This window comes from Bombina bombina, chromosome 11 (genome assembly GCF_027579735.1).
Source record: "Bombina bombina isolate aBomBom1 chromosome 11, aBomBom1.pri, whole genome shotgun sequence".
NCBI lineage: Eukaryota > Metazoa > Chordata > Amphibia > Anura > Bombinatoridae > Bombina > Bombina bombina.
This window is the reverse complement of record NC_069509.1, coordinates 45,932,053-45,959,638: the sequence shown is the minus strand read 5'-3', so window position 1 is coordinate 45,959,638 and position 27,586 is coordinate 45,932,053. Positions and strand designations below refer to the sequence as shown.

Here is a 27,586-nt window from a genome sequence, read left to right as displayed (position 1 = left end):
GATGGGTATTTTAATTATTAGTACGGTTTTGTGGCACTTTAATTGATAACAACAGTATGTAAAATCCAACAGGGTACCTAGTATGGTTGGGGACCGATGTACTTAACTATATTGGCGGATTCTATATAAGCATATGCACCAGTCAACCAGTTATAAAATTGCACCTCCACTATCTATGATAATATGCTCCACACAATCTACAGCCGTCTATATTAAATGCCATAGGAAAAATACTACTAAATAAGTAGAAGTATAGGCTGAAGATGGTAAACTGTCTGGACAGGATATTATAGTGTAGGCCGGTGCACTACTGTAACCAAACAAGCCAACGGGTCGGGAGAAAGGTGACAGCGTATTGTTACATTAAATCAGCTGCATCTGTATATCTAATATAAATTGTGCCCGAATCTGCTTGGCTGATAAATATGGACCCTAGTACCACTGAGACTAGTTTGCTAGTAAACTGCGGCCCCAATATATTAAAGTTATGAAAATAACTTTCCACCAGACTTGGTATTTTACAAAACCTAGACTTAGATTTGTAAGGCACTGGCGTCTGCTATTGCTATCACTAATAATAAATATAATTGCAATCAATAGACACAGTGCCCCTGTCCTCATGGATTAAGCACTATGGTGCCACTAATAGTCAGCCATGAAAATACTATGTTATATTAAGTATGCGCATTAGATGATCATTATGTAACTGGTATATGAGTTGCAGACACTGCAAGTTAAAATTTAAACTAATGGGAGAGAGACGGCTAAGTCTCAACTTCCCCCTAACATGTTTCTCAAAAAACTGGCCTTATCAAAGGTGGGGCACCCGCCTAGTTTCTGAGATTATATAGGCTAAGCAGAACCACTGAGTCATAGGGAGAGAGCTCCTCAATTGGTTGAGGGGCGACCTTGATAGTTGATAGGCTAAGCAAGGGGTGTGTCAAAATTGAAGGAATGGTTATATGTCGGGAATAGCATTGGTTGCTAAGTAACCAACAAAGTATCTATTTACTCGCAAAGTCGAGCGATCTCCCAAATTGTAATACATGGAGCAATTCCCAAACTTAGACAACAATGGGGAATACTAGGTGGGTGTAGACGACTGTGTATCAAATTTTACAGGGGTAACTAGGTGACCATATATATAACTATTTGTGTATATATTGTACTGGAGGTCTACCTTATAGTACTCTATTATTACGCTTCCCATCACTAAGCAAGATAAAGTTATCTGAACCAGATTTGTTGTCATTCATGACCTGACTGCATTCTGGGAGCTGCTCAATATGTTCTTACATGCAGGGGATGCTGCAAATAGACATCCTTACGTGAATGAGTGAAGTGAGGTTCGTTAAAAATAGTGTTGTAACAAGCTGACATGATTCTACCAAGAATCTGATCTTGAGTTATAAAGGATCGTGTGATTAATGACAGTGAGAAAAGTGATGATGGCAGTAATGCCAGAAAGAAGGAAAAAGGGGAACAGAAAAATGTGACCGGTAGTGATAAAATAACAGGATAAATGCCTGAATGAATCTCTGAGTATAGAAAAAATTGATAAGTGAGAACACTAATATCTACAACAAAGTGTGGGTCTGTGTACAGGTCCTAATTGGCCGGCTGGGTGAACATGTGAAAAACACACTGGGGTGTCGTCTGAAAAAGGAGACTGAAATGTCATCAATATTGGCCAAAATCAATAGCCATGGTCCATGAGAGTGCTCCGGGAAAAGGGGACACAACTGTGTGAGGGAAGTGAATGGTGTTAGAAGGTGGGGATTGTAGCATCTCCAGAGATAATATTTCAAATGTATCATCTAACCGTTCAAATTCTTTCTGGGTTATAAGAAACAATAAAAATTATTCTGCTCATTGAGTCCCTTGGGTTGGACACAGTTAAGTAGATATATCCACCTGCATTCTGCCCTGAGTAGGGCTTGTTCCAATTTTCCCCCTCTTATGCCTAATGAGACTTTCTCAAATCCTTGACATTTTAATCTTGAGGGTTGGAATTATGATGTAAAAGGAAATGGGATGCCACAGAAGTGAGAGTTCTGCCCTCTTTTTGGTCCTTGCTAGCATTTTTGATACTTCTAACATGTTCTTGAAGTCGAATATGTAGTTTCCGACTGGTCATTCCCACGTAAATTTTGGAACATGTGCAATATAAAGCATATATAACACTTTTTGGTAGTACAACTAAAGTAATTCTTCATTATGTGGGTGTGCCCAAAACGGTCTTGGAGGCTGTTAGTTTTTCCTGATATAGTTACAGCTAGAGCATGATCCACATGGGAAACTGCCTGGGACAATGGTGGTGTTAGTTTTGCCAACTTGAATGTGGCTGCTGGAGACCATGTTTATGATTTCAGGGTTCATCTGAACCCCACTTTGACTGAATCTCCTATTATCAGTTTTAAATCTGGATCTAATAAAAGGATGTGCCAATGTTTTTTTCATAATGTCCGTGATTAGATGTGTTTGAGGAGTATAGGTAAGTATCAGTCTAGTAGTTCTGCTTTCTTTTTCTTTTTCTTCTTTTTGAGCAAGTTGTTCTGATTAGTGTTTAGAGCTCTGGATTTGGCCTTTTTAATCCCTCTTCTACTATATCCTCAATCCAATAGTCTCTTTTCCAACTCTTTTGCTTGCTGATTGAAAAGAGTAAGGGTCACTAAACATTTCTCCTGAGCCTGAGAAATTCTCCTACTGGTAATGATTTAGTGGTCCCTGTTGCATGAGCACTGGATTTATGTAGGAGACTATTGGTGGCTGTAGGTTTTCTGTAGAGGTCTGTGTGTATTTTGCCTTCTGCATCTTTAAAAATTATTAAGTCCAGGAATTCTATTTGGATTGACTTGCAGTGTATGTTAATTTGATATTCAGGGTATTATCATTTTATTTACCCAAAAACGTCTCCAAATCTTCCATTGTACCCTCCCATAAAAACATAACATTGTCTATGTACTGAATCTAAAATGGTATTAAGTCAGTATCTTCCGTAAAGTTGTCAGAAAAAAAACACATGGAAATATTCAATCAAGTTGTCTGTCAAGAAATCTTGCAGATTAAAATCAGACATCCATCCAGTAACTTAACACCTGAAGAAAAACTAGCTCTCCATGAGATGCAAAAATGGGATGATGTAATAATCAGAGAAGCCGACAAATGGGGCAACATTGTCATCTGGCCCACAGTAATGTATACTAAACAAGTTGAAAAACAATTGAAGAACAAACAGTGTTATCAAAAATTGTTTAATAACCCTAATTATACATAGCTTGGTATTTATAGCAAGATTATTAAAGAGGCATATGATAAGTGAATAATTAATTCAGATGAACACAAATGTCTTACTGTAAAAGAACTCAAAGTCACAACTTTCTAGCTTATCCCCGAAGGTACATAAGAACCTTGAGATCGCACCTGGGAGACCCATTGTATCCGGCAATGAGGGCTTTTCCGAACAGGCTAGCCAGTATGTCAATTTTATACTAAGGGAATTTGTAACAGCTCTCCCATCATACATCAAAGACACCATGGAAGTACTGGAAAGATTGGACAATATTACAGTCCGGAAAGAGACATGGCTGGTAACCGCAGATGTAGAGGCTATATATACATCAATAGCGCATAATAAAGGATTACAGGCAGTACAATTCTTCCTGGCAGAGGGTTCCAAAGAAGAACCGGGGACATGATCATTTCATACTCCAGCTGTTAGAATTCGTACTAAAATATAATTTCTTTTACATTTGCTAACCAATTCTATCTACAGACACAGGGTGCGGCGATGGGGACAGCATGTGCACCTACGTACGCCAATCTCTTCCTTGGATGGTGTGAGAGACAATGTGTTTTTTCCGACAACTTTACGGAAGATACTGACTTAAAACCGTTTTAGATTCGGTACATAGACGATGTTATGTTTTTATGGGAGGGTACAATGAAAGATTTGGAGATGTTTGTGGGTAAATTAAATGATAATACCCTGAACATCAAATTAACATACACTGCAAGTCAATCTAAAATAGAATTTCCCTGGACTTTATAATCTTAAAGAAGCAGAAGGCAATATACACACAGACCTCTACAGAAAACCAATAGTGGACCAATAGTCCCCCTACATAAATCCAGTGCTCATGCACCAGGGGACCACTAAATCATTACCAGTAGGAGAATTTCTCAGGGTCAGAAGAAATTGTAGTGACCTTACTCTTTTCAATCAGCAAGCAAAAGAGTTGGAAAAGAGACTATTGGATTGAGGATATAGTAGAAGAGGGATTAAAAAGGCCAAATCCAGAGCTCTAAAGACCAATCAGAACGACTTGCTCAAAAAGAAGCAAAATAAAAAGAAAGAAGAAACTACTAGACTGATACTTACCTATACTCCTGAAACACATCTAATCACGGACATTATGAAAAAACATTGGAACATCCTTTTATTAGATCCGGATTTAAAACCGATAATAGGAGAGCAGTCAAAGTGGGGTTCAGACGAACCCTGAATATAAAAAAACATGGTCTCCAGCAGCCACTTTCAAGTTGGCAAAACTAACACCTCCATTGTCCAGGCAGTTTCCCATGTGGATCATGCTCTAGCTGTAACTATATCAGGAAAACTAACAGAATCCAAGACCGTTTTGGGCACACCCACATAATGAAGAATTACATTAATTGTACTACCAAAGTGTTATATATGCTTTATATTACACATGTTCCAAAATTTACGTGGGGATGACCAGTCGGAAACTACATGTGACAGACCCCTCTGTCAACCTCTCTACGGATTATGGATTCAGGCATTATGTTAAGGTCACCCTGTGCCCATTATAGGTACAGGGTGCAAATCCAACAGTACTGAGGGGTTAACTTCAATTTTGAGTAACTGTTAGTTTTGAGTAACTGTATTGTCTTAGACAGTTGTTTTTAGCAGTTGTTGTTGTTGCACCAGTTTGGACTAGAAGCAAAATAAATAGCTGATTTAGACTTAAACTTGGACTGAATTATTTAGACAACATTTTTAAGATGAGAATGTCTCTGCCTAACTAAAAGATATTTGCGGATCCTACTGCCTCTCCGCTACAATTGGTGGCAAGCGACGGGTTAGTCCCTCATAGCCCAGAAGAGCAATTACACATCCGGACCTAATGGGAATACAGTATGAAAAGGCTGAAAAGAGCCACCCTTAAAGACCTGCTAGAACAACTGTACAGTGAGTTGTTATACTGTTAAGTCTGGGAAAAGTAAAGTAGAAGGGAAAGTGTCTTGTATATACATTTTTTTCGCTTAATCTGGTTTTAATCTTGTGGCAACACAGCTGGAGGAGCAGATCCACGTTTCTGCTCAATGATGATACATCTAATTTGCAGCTTGCACTATTATATACCGTTGGTACTTCATATACGGTCTGTGCATTTGTGGATCCTATCTTCCAGCTGTGTAGCCAGTAGTTTGAGCATTACTTACACTGATACATTTATTTTTATTGTGCGTGGACTGATGGGCTTATCTTACAGAAACGATCTGTATTTTTCCATATAGACATACTGTTTTCTAATTATGGCTATTACCACTCTAACATATATGCCATTCAAAGTGTGGCTACAGAGTTCTATCACAGAGAAACAGAATTTATGTTTACCTGATAAATTTCTTTCTCCAACGGTGTGTCCGGTCCACGGCGTCATCCTTACTTGTGGGATATTCTCTTCCCCAACAGGAAATGGCAAAGAGCCCAGCAAAGCTGGTCACATGATCCCTCCTAGGCTCCGCCTACCCCAGTCATTCGACCGACGTTAAGGAGGAATATTTGCATAGGAGAAACCATATGGTACCGTGGTGACTGTAGTTAAAGAAAATAAAATATCAGACCTGATTAAAAAAAAAAAACCAGGGCGGGCCGTGGACCGGACACACCGTTGGAGAAAGAAATTTATCAGGTAAACATAAATTCTGTTTTCTCCAACATAGGTGTGTCCGGTCCACGGCGTCATCCTTACTTGTGGGAACCAATACCAAAGCTTTAGGACACGGATGAAGGGAGGGAGCAAATCAGGTCACCTAAATGGAAGGGCACCACGGCTTGCAAAACCTTCTCCCAAAAATAGCCTCAGAAGAAGCAAAAGTATCAAACTTGTAAAATTTGGTAAAAGTGTGCAGTGAAGACCAAGTCGCTGCCCTACATATCTGATCAACAGAAGCCTCGTTCTTGAAGGCCCATGTGGAAGCCACAGCCCTAGTGGAATGAGCTGTGATTCTTTCGGGAGGCTGCCGTCCGGCAGTCTCGTAAGCCAATCTGATGATGCTTTTAATCCAAAAAGAGAGAGAGGTAGAAGTTGCTTTTTGACCTCTCCTTTTACCTGAATAAACAACAAACAAGGAAGATGTTTGTCTAAAATCCTTTGTAGCATCTAAATAGAATTTAGAGCGCGAACAACATCCAAATTGTGCAACAAACGTTCCTCTTTGACACTTGGTTTTGGACACAGAGAAGGTACGATAATCTCCTGGTTAATGTTTTTGTTAGAAACAACTTTTGGAAGAAAACCAGGTTTAGTACGTAAAACCACCTTATCTGCATGGAACACCAGATAAGGAGGAGAACACTGCAGAGCAGATAATTCTGAGACTCTTCTAGCAGAAGAAATCGCAACTAAAAACAAAACTTTCCAAGATAATAACTTAATATCAACGGAATGTAAGGGTTCAAACGGAACCCCCTGAAGAACTGAAAGAACTAAATTGAGACTCCAAGGAGGAGTCAAAGGTTTGTAAACAGGCTTGATTCTAACCAGAGCCTGAACAAAGGCCTTGAACATCTGGCACAGCTGCCAGCTTTTTGTGAAGTAATACCGACAAGGCAGAAATCTGTCCCTTCAGGGAACTAGCAGATAATCCTTTGTCCAATCCTTCTTGAAGGAAGGATAGAATCCTAGGAATCTTAACCTTGTCCCAAGGGAATCCTTTAGATTCACACCAACAGATATATTTTTTCCAAATTTTGTGGTAAATCTTTCTAGTCACAGGCTTTCTGGCCTGAACAAGAGTATCGATAACAGAATCTGAGAATCCTCGCTTCGATAAATCAAGCGTTCAATCTCCAAGCAGTCAGCTGGAGTGAAACCAGATTCGGATGTTCGAACGGACCCTGAACAAGAAGGTCTCGTCTCAAAGGTAGCTTCCAAGGTGGAGCCGATGACATATTCACCAGATCTGCATACCAAGTCCTGCGTGGCCACGCAGGAGCTATCAAGATCACCGACGCCCTCTCCTGCTTGATCCTGGCTATCAGCCTGGGGATGAGAGGAAATGGCGGGAACACATAAGCTAGTTTGAAGGTCCAAGGTGCTACTAGTGCATCCACTAGAGCCGCCTTGGGATCCCTGGATCTGGCCCCGTAGCAAGGAAACTTTGAAGTTCTGACGAGAGGCCATCAGATCCATGTCTGGAATGCCCCACAGGTGAGTGACTTGGGCAAAGATTTCCGGATGGAGTTCCCACTCCCCCGGATGCAATGTCTGCCGACTCAGAAAATCCGCTTCCCAATTTTCCACTCCTGGGATGTGGATAGCAGACAGGTGGCAGGAGTGAGACTCCGCCCAAAGAATAATTTTGGTTACTTCTTCCATCGCTAGGGAACTTCTTGTTCCCCCTGATGGTTGATGTACGCAACAGTCGTCATGTTGTCTGATTGAAACCGTATGAACCTGGTCCTCGCAAGCTGGGGCCAGGCCTGGAGAGCATTGAATATCGCTCTCAGTTCCAGAATATTTATCGGTAGAAAGAGATTCTTCCCGAGACCAAAGACCCTGAGCTTTCAGGGATCCCCAGACCCGCGCCCCAGCCTATCAGACTGGCGTCGGTCGTGACAATGCCCCACACTGGTCTGTGGAACATCATCCCTTGAGACAGATTGTCCAGGGACAGCCACCAACGGAGTGAGTCTCTGGTCCTCTGATTTACTTGTATCTTCGGAGACAAGTCTGTATAGTCCCCATTCCACTGACTGAGCATGCACAGTTGTAATGGTCTTAGATGAATGCGCGCAAAAGGAACTATGTCCATCGCCGCCACCATCAAACCGATCACTTCCATGCACTGAGCTATGGAAGGAAGAGGAACGGAATGAAGTATCCGACAAGAGTCCAGAAGCTTTCTTTTTCTGGCCTCTGTTAGAAAGATCCTCATTTCTAAGGAGTCTATAATTGTTCCCAAGAAGGGAACCCTTGTTGACGGGGATAGAGAACTCTTTTCCACGTTCACTTTCCAGCCGTGAGATCTGAGAAAGGCCAGGACAATGTCCGTGTGAGCCTTTGCTTGAGGAAGGGACGACGCTTGAATCAGAATGTCGTCCAGGTAAGGTACTACTGCAATGCCCCTTGGTCTTAGCACCGCTAGAAGGGACCCTAGTACCTTTGTGAAAATCCTTGGAGCAGTGGCTAATCCGAAAGGAAGCGCCACGAACTGGTAATGTTTGTCCAGGAATGCAAACCTTAGGAACCGATGATGTTCCTTGTGGATAGGAATATGTAGATACGCATCCTTTAAATCCACCGTGGTCATGAATTGACCTTCCTGGATGGAAGGAAGGATAGTTCGAATGGTTTCCATCTTGAACGATGGGACCTTGAGAAATTTGTTTAAGATCTTGAGATCTAGGATTGGTCTGAACGTTCCCTCTTTTTGGGAACTATGAACAGATTGGAGTAGAACCCCATCCCTTGTTCTCTTAATGGAACAGGATGAATCACTCCCATTTTTAACAGGTCTTCTACACAATGTAAGAACGCCTGTCTTTTTATGTGGTCTGAAGACAACTGCGACCTGTGGAACCTCCCCCTTGGGGGAAGTCCCTTGAATTCCAGAAGATAACCCTGGGAGACTATTTCTAGCGCCCAAGGATCCAGAACATCTCTTGCCCAAGCCTGAGCGAAGAGAGAGAGTCTGCCCCCCACCAGATCCGGTCCCGGATCGGGGGCCAATATTTCATGCTGTCTTGGTAGCAGTGGCAGGTTTCTTGGCCTGCTTTCCCTTGTTCCAGCCTTGCATTGGTCTCCAAGCTGGCTTGGCCTGAGAAGTATTACCCTCTTGCTTAGAGGACGTAGCACCTTGGGCTGGTCCGTTTTTACGAAAGGGACGAAAATTAGGTCTATTTTTTGCCTTGAAAGGCCGATCCTGAGGAAGGGCGTGGCCCTTACCCCCAGTGATATCAGAGATAATCTCTTTCAAGTCAGGACCAAACAACGTTTTCCCCTTGAAAGGAATGTTTAGTAGCTTGTTCTTGGAAGACGCATCAGCCGACCAAGATTTCAACCAAAGCGCTCTGCGCGCCACAATAGCAAACCCAGAGTTCTTAGCCGCTAACTTAGCCAATTGCAAAGAGGCGTCTAGAGTGAAAGAATTAGCCAATTTGAGAGCATTGATTCTGTCCATAATCTCCTCATAAGGAGGAGAGTCACTATCGAGCACCTTAAGCAGTTCATCAAACCAGAAATATGCGGCAGTAGTGACAGGGACAATGCATGAAATGGGTTGTAGAAGGTAACCCTGCTGAACAAACATCTTTTTAAGCAAACCTTCTAATTTTTTATCCATAGGATCTTTGAAAGCACAACTATCCTCTATTGGAATAGTGGTGCGTTTGTTTAAAGTAGAAACCGCTCCCTCGACCTTGGGGACTGACTGCCATAAGTCCTTTCTGGGGTCGACCATAGGAAACAATTTTTTAAATATGGGGGGAGGGACGAAAGGAATACCGGGCCTTTCCCATTCTTTATTAACAATGTCCGCCACCCGCTTGGGTATAGGAAAAGCTTCTGGGAGCCCCGGCACCTCTAGGAACTTGTCCATTTTACATAGTTTCTCTGGGATGACTAAATTTTCACAATCATCCAGAGTGGATAATACCTCCTTAAGCAAAATGCGGAGATGTTCCAATTTAAATTTAAATGTAATCACATCAGATTCAGCCTGCTGAGAAATGTTCCCTAAATCAGTAATTTCTCCCTCAGACAAAACCTCCCTGGCCCCCTCAGATTGGGTTAGGGGCCCTTCAGAGATATTAATATCAGCGTCGTCATGCTCTTCAGTAACTAAAACAGAGCAGCCACGCTTACGCTGACAAGGGTTCATTTTGGCTAAAATGTTTTTGACAGAATTATCCATTACAGCCGTTAATTGTTGCATAGTAAGGAGTATTGGCGCGCTAGATGTACTAGGGGCCTCCTGAGTGGGCAAGACTCGTGTAGACGAAGGAGGGAATGATGCAGTACCATGCTTACTCCCCTCACTTGAGGAATCATCTTGGGCATCATTGTCATTATCACATAAATCACATTTATTTAAATGAATAGGAATTCTGGCTTCCCCACATTCAGAACACAGTCTATCTGGTAGTTCAGACATGTTAAACAGGCATAAACTTGATCAGAAAGTACAAAAAACGTTTTAAAATAAAACCGTTACTGTCACTTTAAATTTTAAACTGAACACACTTTATTACTGCAATTGCGCAAAAACATGAAGGAATTGTTCAAAATTCACCAAATTTTCACCACAGCGTCTTAAAGCCTTGAAAATATTGCACACCAATTTTGGAAGCTTTAACCCTTAAAATAACGGAACCGGAGCCGTTTTAAGCTTTAAACCCCTTTACAGTCCCTGGTATCTGCTTTGCTGAGACCCAACCAAACCCAAAGGGGAATACGATACCAAATGACGCCTTCAGAAGTCTTTTATAAGTATCAGAGCTCCTCTCACATGCGACTGCATGCCATGCCTCTCAAAAACAAGTGCGCAACACCGGCGCGAAAATGAGACTCTGCCTATGCTTGGGGAAAGCCCCTAAAGAATAAGGTGTCTAAAACAGTGCCTGCCGATATTATTATATCAAAATACCCAGATAAAATGATTCCTCAAGGCTAAATATGTATTAATAATCAATCGATTTAGCCCAGAAAAAGTCTACAGTTTAAATAAGCCCTTGTGAAGCCCTTATTTACAATCGTAATAAACATGGCTTACCGGATCCCATAGGGAAAATGACAGCTTCCAGCATTACATCGTCTTGTTAGAATGTGTCATACCTCAAGCAGCAAGAGACTGCAAACTATTCCCCCAACTGAAGTTAATTGCTCTCAACAGTCCTGTGTGGAACAGCCATGGATTTTAGTTACGGTTGCTAAAATCATTTTCCTCATACAAACAGAATTCTTCATCTCTTTTCTGTTTCTGAGTAAATAGTACGTACCAGCACTATTTGAAAATAACAAACTCTTGATTGAATAATGAAAAACTACAGTTAAACACTAAAAAAACTCTAAGCCATCTCCGTGGAGATGTTGCCTGTACAACGCAAAGAGAATGACTGGGGTAGGCGGAGCCTAGGAGGGATCATGTGACCAGCTTTGCTGGGCTCTTTGCCATTTCCTGTTGGGGAAGAGAATATCCCACAAGTAAGGATGACGCCGTGGACCGGACACACCTATGTTGGAGAAATCATATGTTATTAGTTTTTTGCATCAATCACTCCTTTGTGTATTTGCAATTATCAAAACAAGTGATGGCATATATTGGTTTGTAAATTTCCCCCTAGTAACATGTTGTTATCAGCCGTTTCGTTTACCCTCATTACCATGGCAATGGCTGTTCCCATTCACTTGGCCCACACGCATGCGCACTATGCGTACTGCGTGACGTGATGACGTCACATGCCCGACGCCGTTCACTGCACTTGCGCACTCGGCGCACGCCACTTCAGCCTGCCACTTCCAGGTTTATCATTACGCGACCTGTGCCACATTCACATTGGTGATGATCACTTGTAAGTTTGGCGGTTTTTCTCTAATTATTGTATCAGCTAATGCTCATTACTTTCATTATGTTATAGTATTTAAGCAACACTTGTGGGTTTATATGTTATGTTCGTTTGGGGGTGATCTTACTACATGTGACCAAGGCCTCCCTGGTGGGGCCGAAACGTTATGTTCTTTTTTCATTAAATGGTGATATATTTATGCTCTTGTGCTGGCTTTTTATGCTGCTGAGTAAACTTTGGGATTTACACCGGATCCTTCTCACTAGCTGCTGCTTCTGTGGATATCTTTACATAGCCGTGCACATTGCTGTTGGTGGTGCTGGTGAGTGCTGATCTTACTATATATATTTATATACTATATCTATATATATTCATATAGTTATATAGGTATAGATATGTATTTTACAAAAATAAATGATATATATATATATATATATATATAAAATATATATTTAAAAATAACATTTTCTTGTGTGTAAAGTACATTACAATATAAAGTATTCCTAACTCACCTTTGGCTTCAGCACAGTTGGCCTAAGTGCAATGTCGGGTTAGTGAACAAGCAATAAATAATAGTTTATTTTAGTGCACCACATAGAAGTCTATGGGAAAAAGAAATTAGCTCGGTCACGATATCCGAAGCCTTGAAGTTAGCGCTCCTCAGTCTTTCTCTCTGGTGCTAACGTTTTACTTTCAACTTACTAATACACGCACAAATCCAACCATGCTAAAAATTTCAATTGAGCGCAGTTAGAGAAAATATTTATTTAGCGGAGCACATAATGATGTAACAGCACACTGGCAATAGGTAAGACAATTATACATACAGATATATATTTATAGTAAAAGATGAAATAAAATAAATGGGAAAAACGTATATATAAATTTAATTAAAGCTGCTTACCTTTTTTTTTGCATTTTAGTATGAAATAAGTAACCCCAATCACCAAAGGAGCAGTAATGAAGATGCCCACAAGCACAAATATCACAGTTGTTGTAGGAAATATTTGATTTTCTGGAAAAGAAAAATGTACAGATAATAAAACAGACAATAATCTTTGTATAATATTTATTATGGGGAGTAGTGATTACACCATAGGTTTATCAGCTCTGTCATGTGGTGACTATTACATTATTTATTTCATGACTCCCCTGGGTTCCATTTCATGATAAATAGGAGTATTTTAAAACAAGAAAAAGATGCATTATATTTACATATGCTTAAGCAGCAATGGATACCCTTTTGTTATGCCCATTTACCATTTTGATGAATATAATAGAAGTTATTTTCATGTGTTTTATATTTTTTTGAATCTACGTAATGTTTATTTTTGTAAAGACATGTTTCTGTCTACCAATAGAATAACCGGAGATGTCTCTATCCGAAAATGTTCAAACATGTTAAAGTGCCACTGTCTAGGACAGTGTTTCTCAACTCCAGTCCTAAAGTATACCCTAACAGGCTCGATTTTCATGATATCTGAACAAGAGCACAGGTGAAATAATCAACTGATCAGTTACCATGGTTACTAACCTGCTCTCACCCATTAGCTGATTACTTCACCTGTGCTCTAGTTTAGCTATCATGAAATCTGGCCTGTTTATGTGCCCTCAGGCTGGAGGTGAAAAACACTAATTAAACTAAATACAGAATGTACATTGCACCTTCCCATATGTTCACACCTGACAATGCGAGGCCCCACGCTAGTGCCCCTCTTCATCTTCCCAAACAGCAGGCCTGGCAGCAACTAAAGTGAGGTAAATCAAACATTTAGGCCTAGATTTGGAGTTCGGCGGTAGCCGTCAAAACCAGCGTTAGAGGCTCCTAACGCTGGTTTTGGGCGCCCGCTGGTATTTGGAGTCAGTGATTAAAGGGTCTAACGCTCACTTTTCAGCCGCGACTTTTCCATACCGCAGATCCCCCTACGCCATTTGCGTAGCCTATCTTTTCAATGGGATCTTTCTAACTCCGGTATTTAGAGTCGTTTCTGCAGTGAGCGTTAGAGCTCTAACGACAAGATTCCAGCCGCAGAAAAAAGTCAGTAGTTAAGAGCTTTCTGGGCTAACGCCGGTTTATAAAGCTCTTAACTACTGTACCCTAAAGTACACTAACACCCATAAACTACCTATGTACCCCTAAACCGAGCTCCCCCCACATCGCCGCCACTCGATTAAAATTTTTAACCCCTAATCTGCCGACCGCCACCTACGTTATACTTATGTACCCCTAATCTGCTGCCCCTAACCCCGCCGACCCCTATATTATATTTCTTAACCCCTAACTTGCCCCCCACAACGTCGCCGCAAGCTACTTAAAATAATTAACCCCTAATCTTCCGACCGCAAATCGCCGCCACCTACGTTATCCCTATGTACCCCTAATCTGCTGCCCCTACCATCGCCGACCCCTATATTATATTTATTAACCCCTAATCTGCCCCCCTCAACGTCGCCGACACCTGCCTACACTTATTAACTCCTAATCTGCCGAGCGGACCTGAGCGCTACTATAATAAAGTTATTAGCCCCTAATCCGCCTCACTAACCCTATCATAAATAGTATTAACCCCTAATCTGCCCTCCCTAACATCGCCGACACCTACCTTCAATTATTAACCCCTAATCTGCCGACCGGAGCTCACCGCTATTCTAATAAATGGATTAACCCCTAAAGCTAAGTCTAACCCTAACACTAACACCCCCCTAAATTAAATATAATTTACATCTAACGAAATTAATTAACTCTTATTAAATAAATTATTCCTATTTAAAGCTAAATACTTACCTGTAAAATAAATCCTAATATAGCTACAATATAAATTATAATTATATTATAGCTATTTTAGGATTAATATTTATTTTACAGGCAACTTTGTATTTATTTTAACCAGGTACAATAGCTATTAAATAGTTAAGAACTATTTAATAGTTACCTAGTTAAAATAATTACAAATTTACCTGTAAAATAAATCCTAACCTAAGATATAATTAAACCTAACACTACCCTATCAATAAAATAATTAAATAAACTACCTACAATTATCTACAATTAAACCTAACACTACACTATCAATAAATTAATTAAACACAATTGCTACAAATAAATACAATTAAATAAACTATCTAAAGTACAAAAAATAAAAAAGAACTAAGTTACAGAAAATAAAAAAATATTTACAAACATAAGAAAAATATTACAACAATTTTAAACTAATTACACCTACTCTAAGCCCCCTATTAAAATAACAAAGCCCCCCAAAATAAAAAATTCCCTACCCTATTCTAAATTAAAAAAGTTACAAGCTCTTTTACCTTACCAGCCCTGAACAGGGCCCTTTGCGGGGCATGCCCCAAGAAGTTCAGCTCTTTTGCCTGTAAAAAAAAAACATACAATACCCCCCCCCCCCAACATTACAACCCACCACCCACATACCCCTAATCTAACCCAAACCCCCCTTAAATAAACCTAACACTAAGCCCCTGAAGATCTTCCTACCTTGTCTTCACCATCCAGGTATCACCGATCCGTCCTGGCTCCAAGATCTTCATCCAACCCAAGGGGGGGTTGGCGATCCATAATCCGGTGCTGAAGAGGTCCAGAAGAGTCTCCAAAGTCTTCCTCCTATCCGGCAAGAAGAGGACATCCGGACCGGCAAACATCTTCTCCAAGCGGCATCTTCGATCTTCTTCCATCCGGTGCGGAGCGGGTCCATCTTGAAGCAGGCGACGCGGATCCATCCTCTTCTTCCGATGTCTCCCGACTAATGACGGTTCCTTTAAGGGACGTCATCCAAGATGGCGTCCCTCGAATTCCGATTGGCTGATAGGATTCTATCAGCCAATCGGAATTAAGGTAGGAATTTTCTGATTGGCTGATGGAATCAGCCAATCAGAATCTAGTTCAATCCGATTGGCCGATCCAATCAGCCAATCAGATTGAGCTCGCATTCTATTGGCTGATCGGAACAGCCAATAGAATGCGAGCTCAATCTGATTGGCTGATTGGATCAGCCAATCGGATTGAACTTGATTCTGATTGGCTGATTCCATCAGCCAATCAGAAAATTCCTACCTTAATTCCGATTGGCTGATAGAATCCTATCAGCCAATCGGAATTCGAGGGACGCCATCTTGGATGACGTCCCTTAAAGGAACCGTCATTAGTCGGGAGACATCGGAAGAAGAGGATGGATCCGCGTCGCCTGCTTCAAGATGGACCCGCTCCGCACCGGATGGAAGAAGATCGAAGATGCCGCTTGGAGAAGATGTTTGCCGGTCCGGATGTCCTCTTCTTGCCGGATAGGAGGAAGACTTTGGAGCACCGGATTATGGATCGCCAACCCCCGCTTGGGTTGGATGAAGATCTTGGAGCCAGGACGGATCGGTGATACCTGGATGGTGAAGACAAGGTAGGAAGATCTTCAGGGGATTAGTGTTAGGTTTATTTAAGGGGGGTTTGGGTTAGATTAGGGGTATGTGGGTGGTGGGTTGTAATGTTGGGGGGGGGGTATTGTATGTTTTTTTTTACAGGCAAAAGAGCTGAAATTCTTGGGGCATGCCCCGCAAAGGGCCCTGTTCAGGGCTGGTAAGGTAAAAGAGCTTGTAACTTTTTTAATTTAGAATAGGGTAGGGAATTTTTTATTTTGGGGGGCTTTGTTATTTTATTAGGGGGCTTAGAGTAGGTGTAATTAGTTTAAAATTGTTGTAATATTTTTCTTATGTTTGTAAATATTTTTTTATTTTCTGTAACTTAGTTCTTTTTTATTTTTTGTACTTTAGCTAGTTTATTTAATTGTATTTATTTGTAGGAATTGTGTTTAATTAATTTATTGATAGTGTAGTGTTAGGTTAATTGTAGGTAATTGTAGGTAGTTTATTTAATTATTTTATTGATAGGGTAGTGTTAGGTTTAATTATAACTTAGGTTAGGATTTATTTTACAGGTAAATTTGTTATTATTTTAACTAGGTAACTATTAAATAGTTATTAACTATTTAATAGCTATTGTACCTGGTTAAAATAATTACAAAGTTGCCTGTAAAATAAATATTAATCCTAAAATAGCTATAATATAATTATAATTTATATTGTAGCTATATTAGGATTTATTTTACAGGTAAGTATTTAGCTTTAAATAGGAATAAGTTATTTAATAAGAGTTAATTTATTTCGTTAGATAAAAATTATATTTAACTTAGGGGGGTGTTAGTGTTAGGGTTAGACTTAGCTTTAGGGGTTAATACATTTATTAGAATAGCGGTGAGCTCCGGTCGGCAGATTAGGGGTTAATAATTGAAGGTAGGTGTCGGCGATGTTAGGGAGGGCAGATTAGGGGTTAATACTATTTATGATAGGGTTAGTGAGGCGGATTAGGGGTTAATAACTTTATTATAGTAGCGCTCAGGTCCGCTCGGCAGATTAGGGGTTAATAAGTGTAGGTAGGTGTCGGCGACGTTGTGGGGGGCAGATTAGGGGTTAATAAATATAACATAGGGGTCGGCGATGTTAGGGCAGCAGATTAGGGGTACATAGGGATAACGTAGGTGGCGGCGTTTTACGGAGCGGCAGATTAGGGGTTAAAAGTGTAATGCAGGGGTCAGCGATAGCGGGGGCGGCAGATTAGGGGTTAATAAGTGTAAGGCTAGGGGTGTTTAGACTCGGGGTACATGTTAGGGTGTTAGGTGCAGACGTAGGAAGTGTTTCCCATAGGAAACAATGGGGCTGCGTTAGGAGCTGAACGCTGCTTTTTTGCAGGTGTTAGGTTTTTTTTCAGCTCAAACAGTCCCATTGTTTCCTATGGGAGAATCGTGCACGAGCACGTTTTTGAGGCCGGCCGCGTCCGTAAGCAACTCTGGTATCGAGAGTTGCATTTGCGGTAAAAATGCTCTACGCTCCTTTTTTGGAGCCTAACGCAGCATTTGTTTGAACTCTCGATACCAGAGTTAAATTTATGGTGCGGCCAGAAAAAAACCCGCGGAGCGTTAACAGCACTTTTACCGCCGAACTCCAAATCTAGGCCTTAGTTTGTATGTATTTAATAGCAATTATAAAAATGTCCAAAAAGCTACAGTCATGTGAAAAAGAAAGTACACCCTCTGAATTCTATCGCCTAGATTACGAGTTCTGCGTTAGGGTTAAAAAACAGCGTTAAGGGGTCCTAACGCTGCCTTTTAACGCCCGCTGGTATTACGAGTTTGGTAGGTACAGGTGTACCGCTCACTTTTCTTCTGCGACTTTTGTCTACCGCAAATCCCCTTACGTCAATTGCGTATCCTATCTTTTTAATGGGATTTGCCTAGCGCTGGTATTACAAGTCTTGGAAGAAGTGAGCGGTACAGCCTCTACCGCCAAGACTCCTACCGCATTTAAAAGTCAGTAGTTACGAGCTTTATGGGCTAACGCCGGAACATAAAGCTCTTAACTAAAGTGCTACAAAGTACACTAACACCCATAAACTACCTATGAACCCCTAAACCGAGGCCCCACATCGCAAACACTAAAAAATAAAAATTATTTAACCCCTAATCTGCCGACCGGACATCGCCGCCACCTACATTATACCTATGAACCCCTAACCTGCTGCCCCTAACATCGCCGACACCTACATTATAGTTATTAACCCCTAATCTGCCGCCCCCAACGTCGCCACCACCCAACTACAATTATTAACCACTAATCTGCCGACCGGACATCGCCGCCACTATAATAAATGTATTAACCCCTAAAACAACGCACTCCCGCCTCGCAAACATTAAAAAATGTGTTATTAACCCCTAATCTGCCGTCCCTAACATCGCCGCCACGTACCTACAATTATTAACCCCAAATCTGCCGCCCCCAATGTCGCTGCTACTATATTAAATGTATTAACCCCTAAACCTAAGTCTAACCCTAACCCTAACACTCCCCTAACTTAAATCTATTTTTAATAAATATAAATAAAATTACTATCATTAAATAAATTATTCCTATTTAAAACTAAATACTTACCTATAAAATAAACCCTAATATAGCTACAATATAACTAATAGTTACATTATAGCTATTTCAGGATTTATATTTATTTTACAGGCAACTTTGTATTTATTTTAACTAGGTACAATAGCTATTAAATAGTTAATAACTATTTAATAGCTACCTAGTTAAAATAATTACAAAATTACCTGTAAAATAAATCCTAACCTAAGTTACAAATACACCTAACACTACACTATCAAAAAAATGAATTACATAAATTAACTACAATTATCTCAAATAAAATACAATTAAATAAACTAAACTATATTACAAAAAAAAACACTAAATTACAAAAAATAAAAAAATATTGCAAGAAGTTTAATCTAATTACACCTAATCTAAGCCCCCTAATAAAATTAAAAAAAAACTAAAATAATAAAATTCCCTATCCTAAACTAAATTACAAATAGCCCTTAAAAGGGCCTTTTGCGGGGCATTGCCCCAAAGTAATCAGCTCTTTTACCAGCCCTTAAAAGGGCTTTATGCGGGGCATTGTCCCAAAGTAATCAGGTCTTTTACCCGTAAAAAAAATAAATACAATACCACCCCCCAACATTACAACCCACCACCCACACAACCCTACTCTAAAACCCACCCGATCCCCCCTTAAAAAAACCTAACACTACCCCATTGAAGATCACCCTACCTTGAGTCGTTTTCACCCAGCCGGGCACCAGTGATCATCCGATGGGACAGAAGAGGACATCTGGACCGGCAGAAGTCTTCATCCTATCCGGGCAGAAGAGGACATCCGGACCGTCAGACATCTTCATCCAAGCAGCATCTTCTATCTTCATCCATCCGACAAGGAACGGCTGCATCTTGAAGACCTCCGGCGCGGAACATCCTTCTCGGCCGATGACTACCCGACGAATGAATATTCCTTTAAGTGACGTCATCCAAGATTAGGTTAGGATTTATTTTACAGGTAATTTTGTAATTATTTTAACTAGGTAGCTATTAAATAGTTATTAACTATTTAATAGCTATTGTACCTAGTTAAAATAAATACAAAGTTGCCTGTAAAATAAATATAAATCCTAAAATAGCTATAATGTAACTATTAGTTATATTGTAGCTATATTAGGGTTTATTTTATAGGTAAGTATTTAGTTTTAAATAGGAATAATTTATTTAATGATAGTAATTTTATTTATATTTATTAAAAATAGATTTAAGTTAGGGGGTGTTAGGGTTAGACTTAGGTTTAGGGGTTAATACATTTAATATAGTAGCGGCGACGTTGTGGGTGGCAGATTAGGGGTTAATAATTGTAGGTAGGTGGCGGTGACGTTGGGGGCGGCAGATTAGGGTTAATAACTATAATGTAGGTGGCGGAGGTGTTAGGGGCAGCAGATTAGGGGTAAATAATATAATACACAACATAAATAAGGTAAGTAGCACTCTTAATTAATTAATCAAAATATACAGGTGCATCCTAGAATGGTAAATGTGTAACAACATGAAAAAGGGAGTAGAAACCTAAAATACAGGTTACTAAAAGTCTAGACTTTTAGTAACCTGTATTTTAGGTTTCTACTCCCTTTTTCACGTTGTTACATAAATAATATAATGCAGGTGTCTGCGATGTCGGGGGAGGCAGATTAGGGGTTAATAAGTGTTAGGGGTGTTTAGACTCGGGGTTCATGTTAGGGTGTTAGGTGTAGACATTAAAAGTATTTTCCCATAGGAAACAATGGGGCTGCGTTAGGAGCTGGACGCTGCTTTTTTGCAGGTGTTTTTTTCAGCCGTCTCAGCCCCATTGTTTTCTATGGGGAAATCATGCACAAGCACGTTTTAGCCAGCTTACCGCTACCGTAAGCAACGCTGGTATTACAGGTAGAAGTGGAGCTAAATTTGCTCAACGCTCACTTTTCTGAGGCTAACGCAGCCATACAGAAAACTTGTAATACCAGCGTTGTTTAGAGTCAGCGCTAGAAAAAAAAGGAGCGTTAGCAACGCACGGCTTTACCGACAAAACTTGTAATCTAGGCGTATGGTTTTACTTATCAGGACATACTAACAATCATCTGGTCTTTAGCAAAAATTAGGTAAATACAACCTGAGAAGAACAACAACACAACATATTACACTGTCATGATTTATTTAACAAAAATACAGCCAAAATGGAGAATCCATGTGAAAAACTAAGGACACACTTACTGCTTCCATATGATTTAAGAGGCTAAGTAGCAGCCAGTTGCTGCTAATAAAATGCCCTTGATTAATTGATCGTCAGTAAGTGTGACCACCTCTATAAAAGCCAAAGATTTAGCAGTTTGTTGGTCTCGAGCATTCAGGTGTTAACACAATGCCAAAGAGGAACGCCATCAGCAATGATCTTAGAGAAGCATTTGTTGCTGCCCATCAATCTGGAAAGGGTTATAAGGGCATTTCCATTCTACAGTGAGAAAGCTTATTCACAAGTGAAGCAGCACCTGGCTGCTACTTAGCCTCTTAATTCCTATGGAAGCAGTAAGGGTGTACTTAGTTGTTCACACATGGCTTCTCCATTTTGGCTTTATTTTTGCTAAATAAATCATGGCACGGTGTAATATGTCATGTGTTGTTACCTAATTTTAAGACCTGCTAAGGACTAGATGATTACACAGCAAAGGATGGCACCAGCACCAGGAATAGTTTCAAAAAGGTTTATCCAAGTTCACATAACAAGAGAAATGTTGCTCTTGTTATGTGCACTTGGATAAACCTCTTGAAACTATTCCTGGTGCTGCTGCCATCCTTTGCTGTGTTATTATGTATGGGGCTTTGATTTGAGGTCTAGCAGCTAGCACAGGCTACACTGGTGCTTAACTGTTTGGTTTGTAAAGGACCAAGGATATTATGTCCTGATACATAAAACCATAGAATTCAAAGAGGGTGTACCTTCTTTTTCACATGACTAAATATCAGAAGTACTTGGTAGTACTGTTGGGGTTGCTTTCTTATATTAGCTGTTTCCGTCATTCTTTGGTTTTTTTTTTCCTCCTTTTATTTTCCTTTTCTCTATATGCTTATCTCCTTTCCCTGATGATCTTACATGCACAGTTATTTTTCCTTTGTATTTAGTATTGTCTGGCTGTTCTGAAAGATTTCATTATCCTTCCTGAGTCCTGTGCATCCTGTGTTAGTCATAACTCCTGACCTAACACTTGCTGTGACCTGAGCACTCGCTCATTTATTGCTTGGTTTAAACATCACCCTGAATTTACGGCATTAGTTGCTTTCAATAATATTTACATTTATTCCTATTTAAAGATGTTTCACATAAAGTTTGTTTTAAGAATGTTGGCTTTCACCTAAATGAAACATGTAAAGAAAAAACACATGCAGCCAATACTTGCGAGTACATCTATTACCTATGTAGTTGAATGACTTTGTGGGTTTTGTTATGAAGGCAGGATGACTCAATAGTAACAGAGAAAATTACAGACTACAAGTCTGCTATTAAGAATTAAAATATGAATGTTACAGTATGCATCCACTTAAAGGAACAGTAAAGTCATAAATAGATTTTTTTATTTTTAAGGGAGATATAATAATGTCACTAATGAGAAACCTAAGCAAAGTTATGATGGGTATATTGAACCCTAATAAGGGAATAGTGTGCAGACCCTTTATATTGATATGTTTTGACTACAAAAAAGTGAGAGAAAGTAGGAACACAATTAGTTGCTACATACAAGACAGGGATTTCAGCACACTGTTTTTTTATTTATTAGACAAAAGATATGTTGTCACACCATAAACATAGGTGGTTACTGCAGTGCCTATCTAATCAACCATATACATCATGAGCAGTATTCCCTCTAAGGCCAGTTTTGTGTGCGGCCCAACAGTGAAACAGTTAATTAGGTAACCGCACCTTGCAATTAGCAAACACTGCACAATGCAGACTGCAAAGAACGGTTCTCTTATTAACTGTTCCACTGCTGGGCTGCACACAAAACTGGCCTAAGAGGGAACAATGATCATGAGGTCAAGTCTCCAAATACAATATAGACAAATGAACCATAGTTAAATAGTATAGACATCACAACATACGGGTGTCCAGATTACCTAAAAAAAGATAGAAAATAGCAAAAGGTGAAAGCCAACAGATAACAAAGCAACACCTCCACTAGAGAGTGGCTTTGCAGCCTAAGCGAAAAATGGCCACCATAGTGATCCTTGAGGATCTATGCTTGTTAACATAAAAACTCTTCAAGCTCTCACCATATCATAAATATAAACATATAAATACAATGTTGATCAATGAAAACATAATAACTAAGTAGCAACACCTCCACAAGAGGGTAGCTTCGCTATGCAGGCAAATAAAATAGGCTACCTTTGTGATCCAGGAGGATCTATGCTGTTGTGGACATATAGTATTATGTGATATTATACATGTATTTAGACAATGATAAGTGTGCCGTGATGGGGTTGTGTACAACACCTGTTTCAGAGGACACCACTATAATACAATAGTACATGGCATCATGAAATATAATACAGAAATAGTATCTATGTACACCCCCAGTTAAATCAGGGCCCTACCGGTACAGGGTTTGGTACAGCTTAGATGAATACAGTTCCATATATCCTAATCAGCAATAAACGTGTCCATAAAAAGTTAGGACAAGACAGTCCAGCGCGTGAACAAAGAACAGTTTGTGTAACAAACTGTGGATTCCTCTGTGAAAAGGTGTACAGTATATGATAGTTACCACCTTCACTACTGCAGCTTTGCTCCAAACTAACTTATTTTCCATAGAGGAGATATCCTTAGAATTTCCGGTTAGCATTGAAAGTATCCATCCTCTTTGGCAAACTTCCAATAGTTCACTTAAGTGACGAGCAACTGCAGATTGCAAAACACGCTGTTGAGACCTGAAAACCAACCAATTATGTAAGAATCAGAGCCACCACTCTGGATACGTCACTGCCGACATGTGTTTCCTCCCCCACGTGACTACAGCATCATTGGGGCTTCCTCAGGGCAAACGTTCATGATTCAGACAGAGCATATGATTTTGAACAACTTTCCTAATTACTGCTATTATTTGATTTGCTTTCTTCTCTTGTTAAGCTTTGCTGAAATGTTTATCTAGGAAAGCTGAGGAGCAACGAAAACCTAGGTTCCAGCTGCTGATTGGTGGCTGCATTTATATACCGATTGTAATTGGCTCACCCATGTGTTCAGTTAGAAACCAGTAGTGCATTGCTTCAACAAATGATACCAAGAGAATGAAGGAAATTTGATAAAAGAAGTAAACTGGAAAGCTGTTTAAAATTGTATGGTCTAAATCATGAAAAAACATTTTTGGGTTTCATGTGCCTTTAACTCCTTAAGGACCAGGGCCTCTCTCTGCCACAATCTCGCTTAATGTAGCAAGATCACCCTATTTCTGCATGCCACCGCGAGTGGGGCAGTGCAGAAATAGACAGGCAGAGTTACCGATGCAGAAAGGGCCACTTTGTGTCCCTCTCTGCATCGGACAGCAGTGGTGCTGATCATTGGTGGAGTGAGAGGGTTAGGAGGGAGGCAGATGGGTGGCCCATCACTGAAGGGCGGCGGGAGCGGGTGGAACCGCTACACTACAGAAAAATAATTCTCTGAGAGCGGCAGGGAGGGGGAAGGAGGGAGGGGGAGGAGGGAGAACGAGGTAGAGGGAACCAATAGAGAGTAGGGAAAGGATCATGGATGAGGAGGGGGTTAATGAGGGAGGGAGAGGGAGGTGGGCAGCTACACTACAGAAAAAAATGTTTTTTTTTTATTGTTTTATTAAATAAATTTAAAATAATAGAAAACTGGGTACTGTGAGACAGCTGCCAGTACCTAAGATGACGGGAATTGGTTAGAAGGGGGATGGTTAGAGAGCTTTTTGGGAGGGATCATGGAGGTGGGAAGGTAAGGGGGTAATCCTACACTAAAGACAATAATAATAATTAATTGCATACTGGCAGACTGTCTTTCAGTACTTAAGATGGGGGTGACCATTGGGGGGTGGGGTAGGGAAGAGAGTTGTTTGAGAGGGATCAGGGGGTGGGAAGTGTCAGGTGGGAGGGTAATCACTACACTAAAGCCAACATTAACCTCACAAGCAACCTGATTAACCCTTAACTGCTGGGAATAATAAATGTGTGGTGCGCAGCTGCAATTAGCAGCTTTCTAATTAACAAACATCAATGGCAAAGCCATATATTTCTGCTATTTCTGAACAAAGGGGATCCCAGAGAAGCATGTACAACCAATTGTGCTATGATTGCTCAAGCTGTTTGTAAACAATTTCAGTGAGAAACCTAAAGTTTGTAAAAAAGTTAATGATTTCTTTTATTTGATCGCATTTGGCAGGTAGCATGAAGCATGAAATATACCAAAATGGGCCTAGATCAAAACTTTAGGTTGTCTACTAAAACAATATATATAGGTTAAATAGGTAAATAAAAAAGGCTCTATTTCTGTTTAAATGGAGTGATGACAAAAATGCTTAAAATGCTCTGGTCTTTTGGGGAAGTTTTAGTCTGAAATGCCCGGTCCTTAAAGGGACACTAAACCCAAATGTTTCCTTTAATGATTCAGATAGAGCATGCAATTATAAGAAACTTTCTAATTTACTACTATTATCAATTTTTCTTCGTTCTCTTGCTATCTTTATTCAAAAAGCAGGAATGTAATGTATAGGAGCCAGCCCATTTTTGATTGAGAACCTGGGTTATGCTTTCTTATTGGTGGGTAAATGTCAGCCTCCAATAAGCAAGCGCTATCCATGGTGCTGAAACTAAAATGGGCTGACTGCTAAGATTTACATTCCTGCTTTTAAAATAAAGAAAGCAAGAGAATGAAGAAAAATTGATAATAGGACTAAATTAGAAAGTTGCTTAAAATGTCATGCTCTATCTGAATCATGAAAGATAAAAAAAATTGGGTTCAATGTCCCTATACCATGTATAAAACCATTATAAATGAGCTGATAAAATAAATCTCACAGGGTTGAAAGTCCTTTTTAAATTGACAATTTTTTTATTTTTTTATTCATAATGAAAACTTTAATATTCAAGATCAGTAAATCTGTTGCTTTTTTGGTTAATGGGTTAAATTAGAATTTTGATTTATATTTCTATATTATTATTATTATTATTATTGCATTACAATTTTTATGCAACAGGGATCTGCTTAGATTAAAATGAAAAATACATTTTCTATCAAACAAGCAAGATTATAAGGGCTCAAAGATATGATGGGGCCTATCTATCAAGCTCCGAATGGAGCTTGACGCCCCTTGTTTCTGGCGAGCCTGCAGACTCGCCAGAAACAGCAGTTATGAAGCAGCAGTCACAAAGACCGCTGCTCCATAAACCTGTCCGCCTGCTCTGAGCAGGCGGACAGACATCACCGGAATTCAACCCGATCGAGTACGATCGGGTTGATTGACACCTCCCTGCTGGCGGCCAAGTCTGCAGGGAGCTGCTGGTGCAATGCTGAATACAGAGAGCGTATTGCTCTTCGCATTTAGCAAGGTCTTGCGGACCTGATCCGCACTGCAAAGGGATTTAACGTAAAGATACATATATATATGTGTCTAAATGTGTGTATATATGTATATATATATATATATATATATATATATATATATATATATATATATATATATATATATATATATATATATATATTATATTTGCATTCAAGTAGCTAAAAACATGAAAAATCCTATTCATGCAATATTCATATTTAAAGGTACAGTCTAGTCAAAATTAAACTTTCATGATTCAGATAGGGCATGCAATTTTAAACAACTTTTCAATGTACTTTTATCATTAAAGGGACAGTCTAGTCCCGAAAAAACTTTTATGATTCAGATAGAGAATATAATTTTAAACAATGTTCCAATTTACTTTTATTACCAATTTTGCTTTGTTCTCTTGGTATTCTTAGTTGAAAGCTAAACCTAGGAGTTTCATATGCTAATTTCTAAGCTCTTGAAGGCCTCCTCTTCTCTTAGGGCATTTTGACAGTTTTTCACCACTAGAGGGTGTTAGCTCATGTGTGTCATATAGATAACACTGTGCTCACGCACGTGGAGTTCCAGTGAGCCAGCTCCGATTGGCTAAAATGGATGTCTGTCAAAAGAACTGAAATAAGGGGGCAGTTTGCAGAGGCTTAGCTACACGTTAATCACAGAGGTAAAAGGTGTATTTATATAATGGTGTTGGTTATGCAATACTAGGGAAAGGGTAATAAATGGATTATCTATCTTTTTAAACAATAACAATTCGGGTGTAGACTGTCCCTTTAAATCTGCTTTGTTCCTGTTACAGAAGCATTAGTTATTTTGTTGTGAAGAGCTTATTTCCCAGCAGCAATGCCTGAACCAGCAAGCCAGCGCCTAAGAAGGGCTCCAAGAAAACTGTAACAAGTTTCATTTCATAAAGAGTTAACTCTTTTTTTTTCAGCTTTTAGAAACTATTGTCTAATCACCTCTGGAGCCAGACTGCTAATTGATAAGATGAACTTGTAAACTTGTTATCTTAAGTACTGTAATCCTATTGTGGCCTGTCAAAGGACAGTGCTCTCTATCTAAATGTGTGATGGGGGATTTTGTGCTTCCCCCCCTCTCCCCCTGGGAGTGCCCTGTGTGCATGTAACCTTAATAAAAAGCAGGCTGGGCATCCCAGTCCTGAGTTCTTGTTTGACCCTCAATCGCAGCGTTGACTCGTTTTTGTGGGCAGAAGGGTATCCTAGCTGTACTGCAGCTAAGGGAGATTATT

General features: G+C 39.9%; 1 protein-coding gene across 1 annotated transcript in view; it reads right to left on the bottom strand.

Moving 5' to 3' along the window:
- Window positions 1-27,586, bottom strand: part of LOC128641803 (uncharacterized) — a 123,657-nt gene that overhangs the window by 77,254 nt on the left and 18,817 nt on the right. Inside the window, exon 4 of the mRNA XM_053694342.1 lies at window positions 12,720-12,830. Coding sequence (XP_053550317.1) covers window positions 12,720-12,830 — 111 coding nt within the window. The remainder of the gene's footprint in view (window positions 1-12,719; window positions 12,831-27,586) is intronic.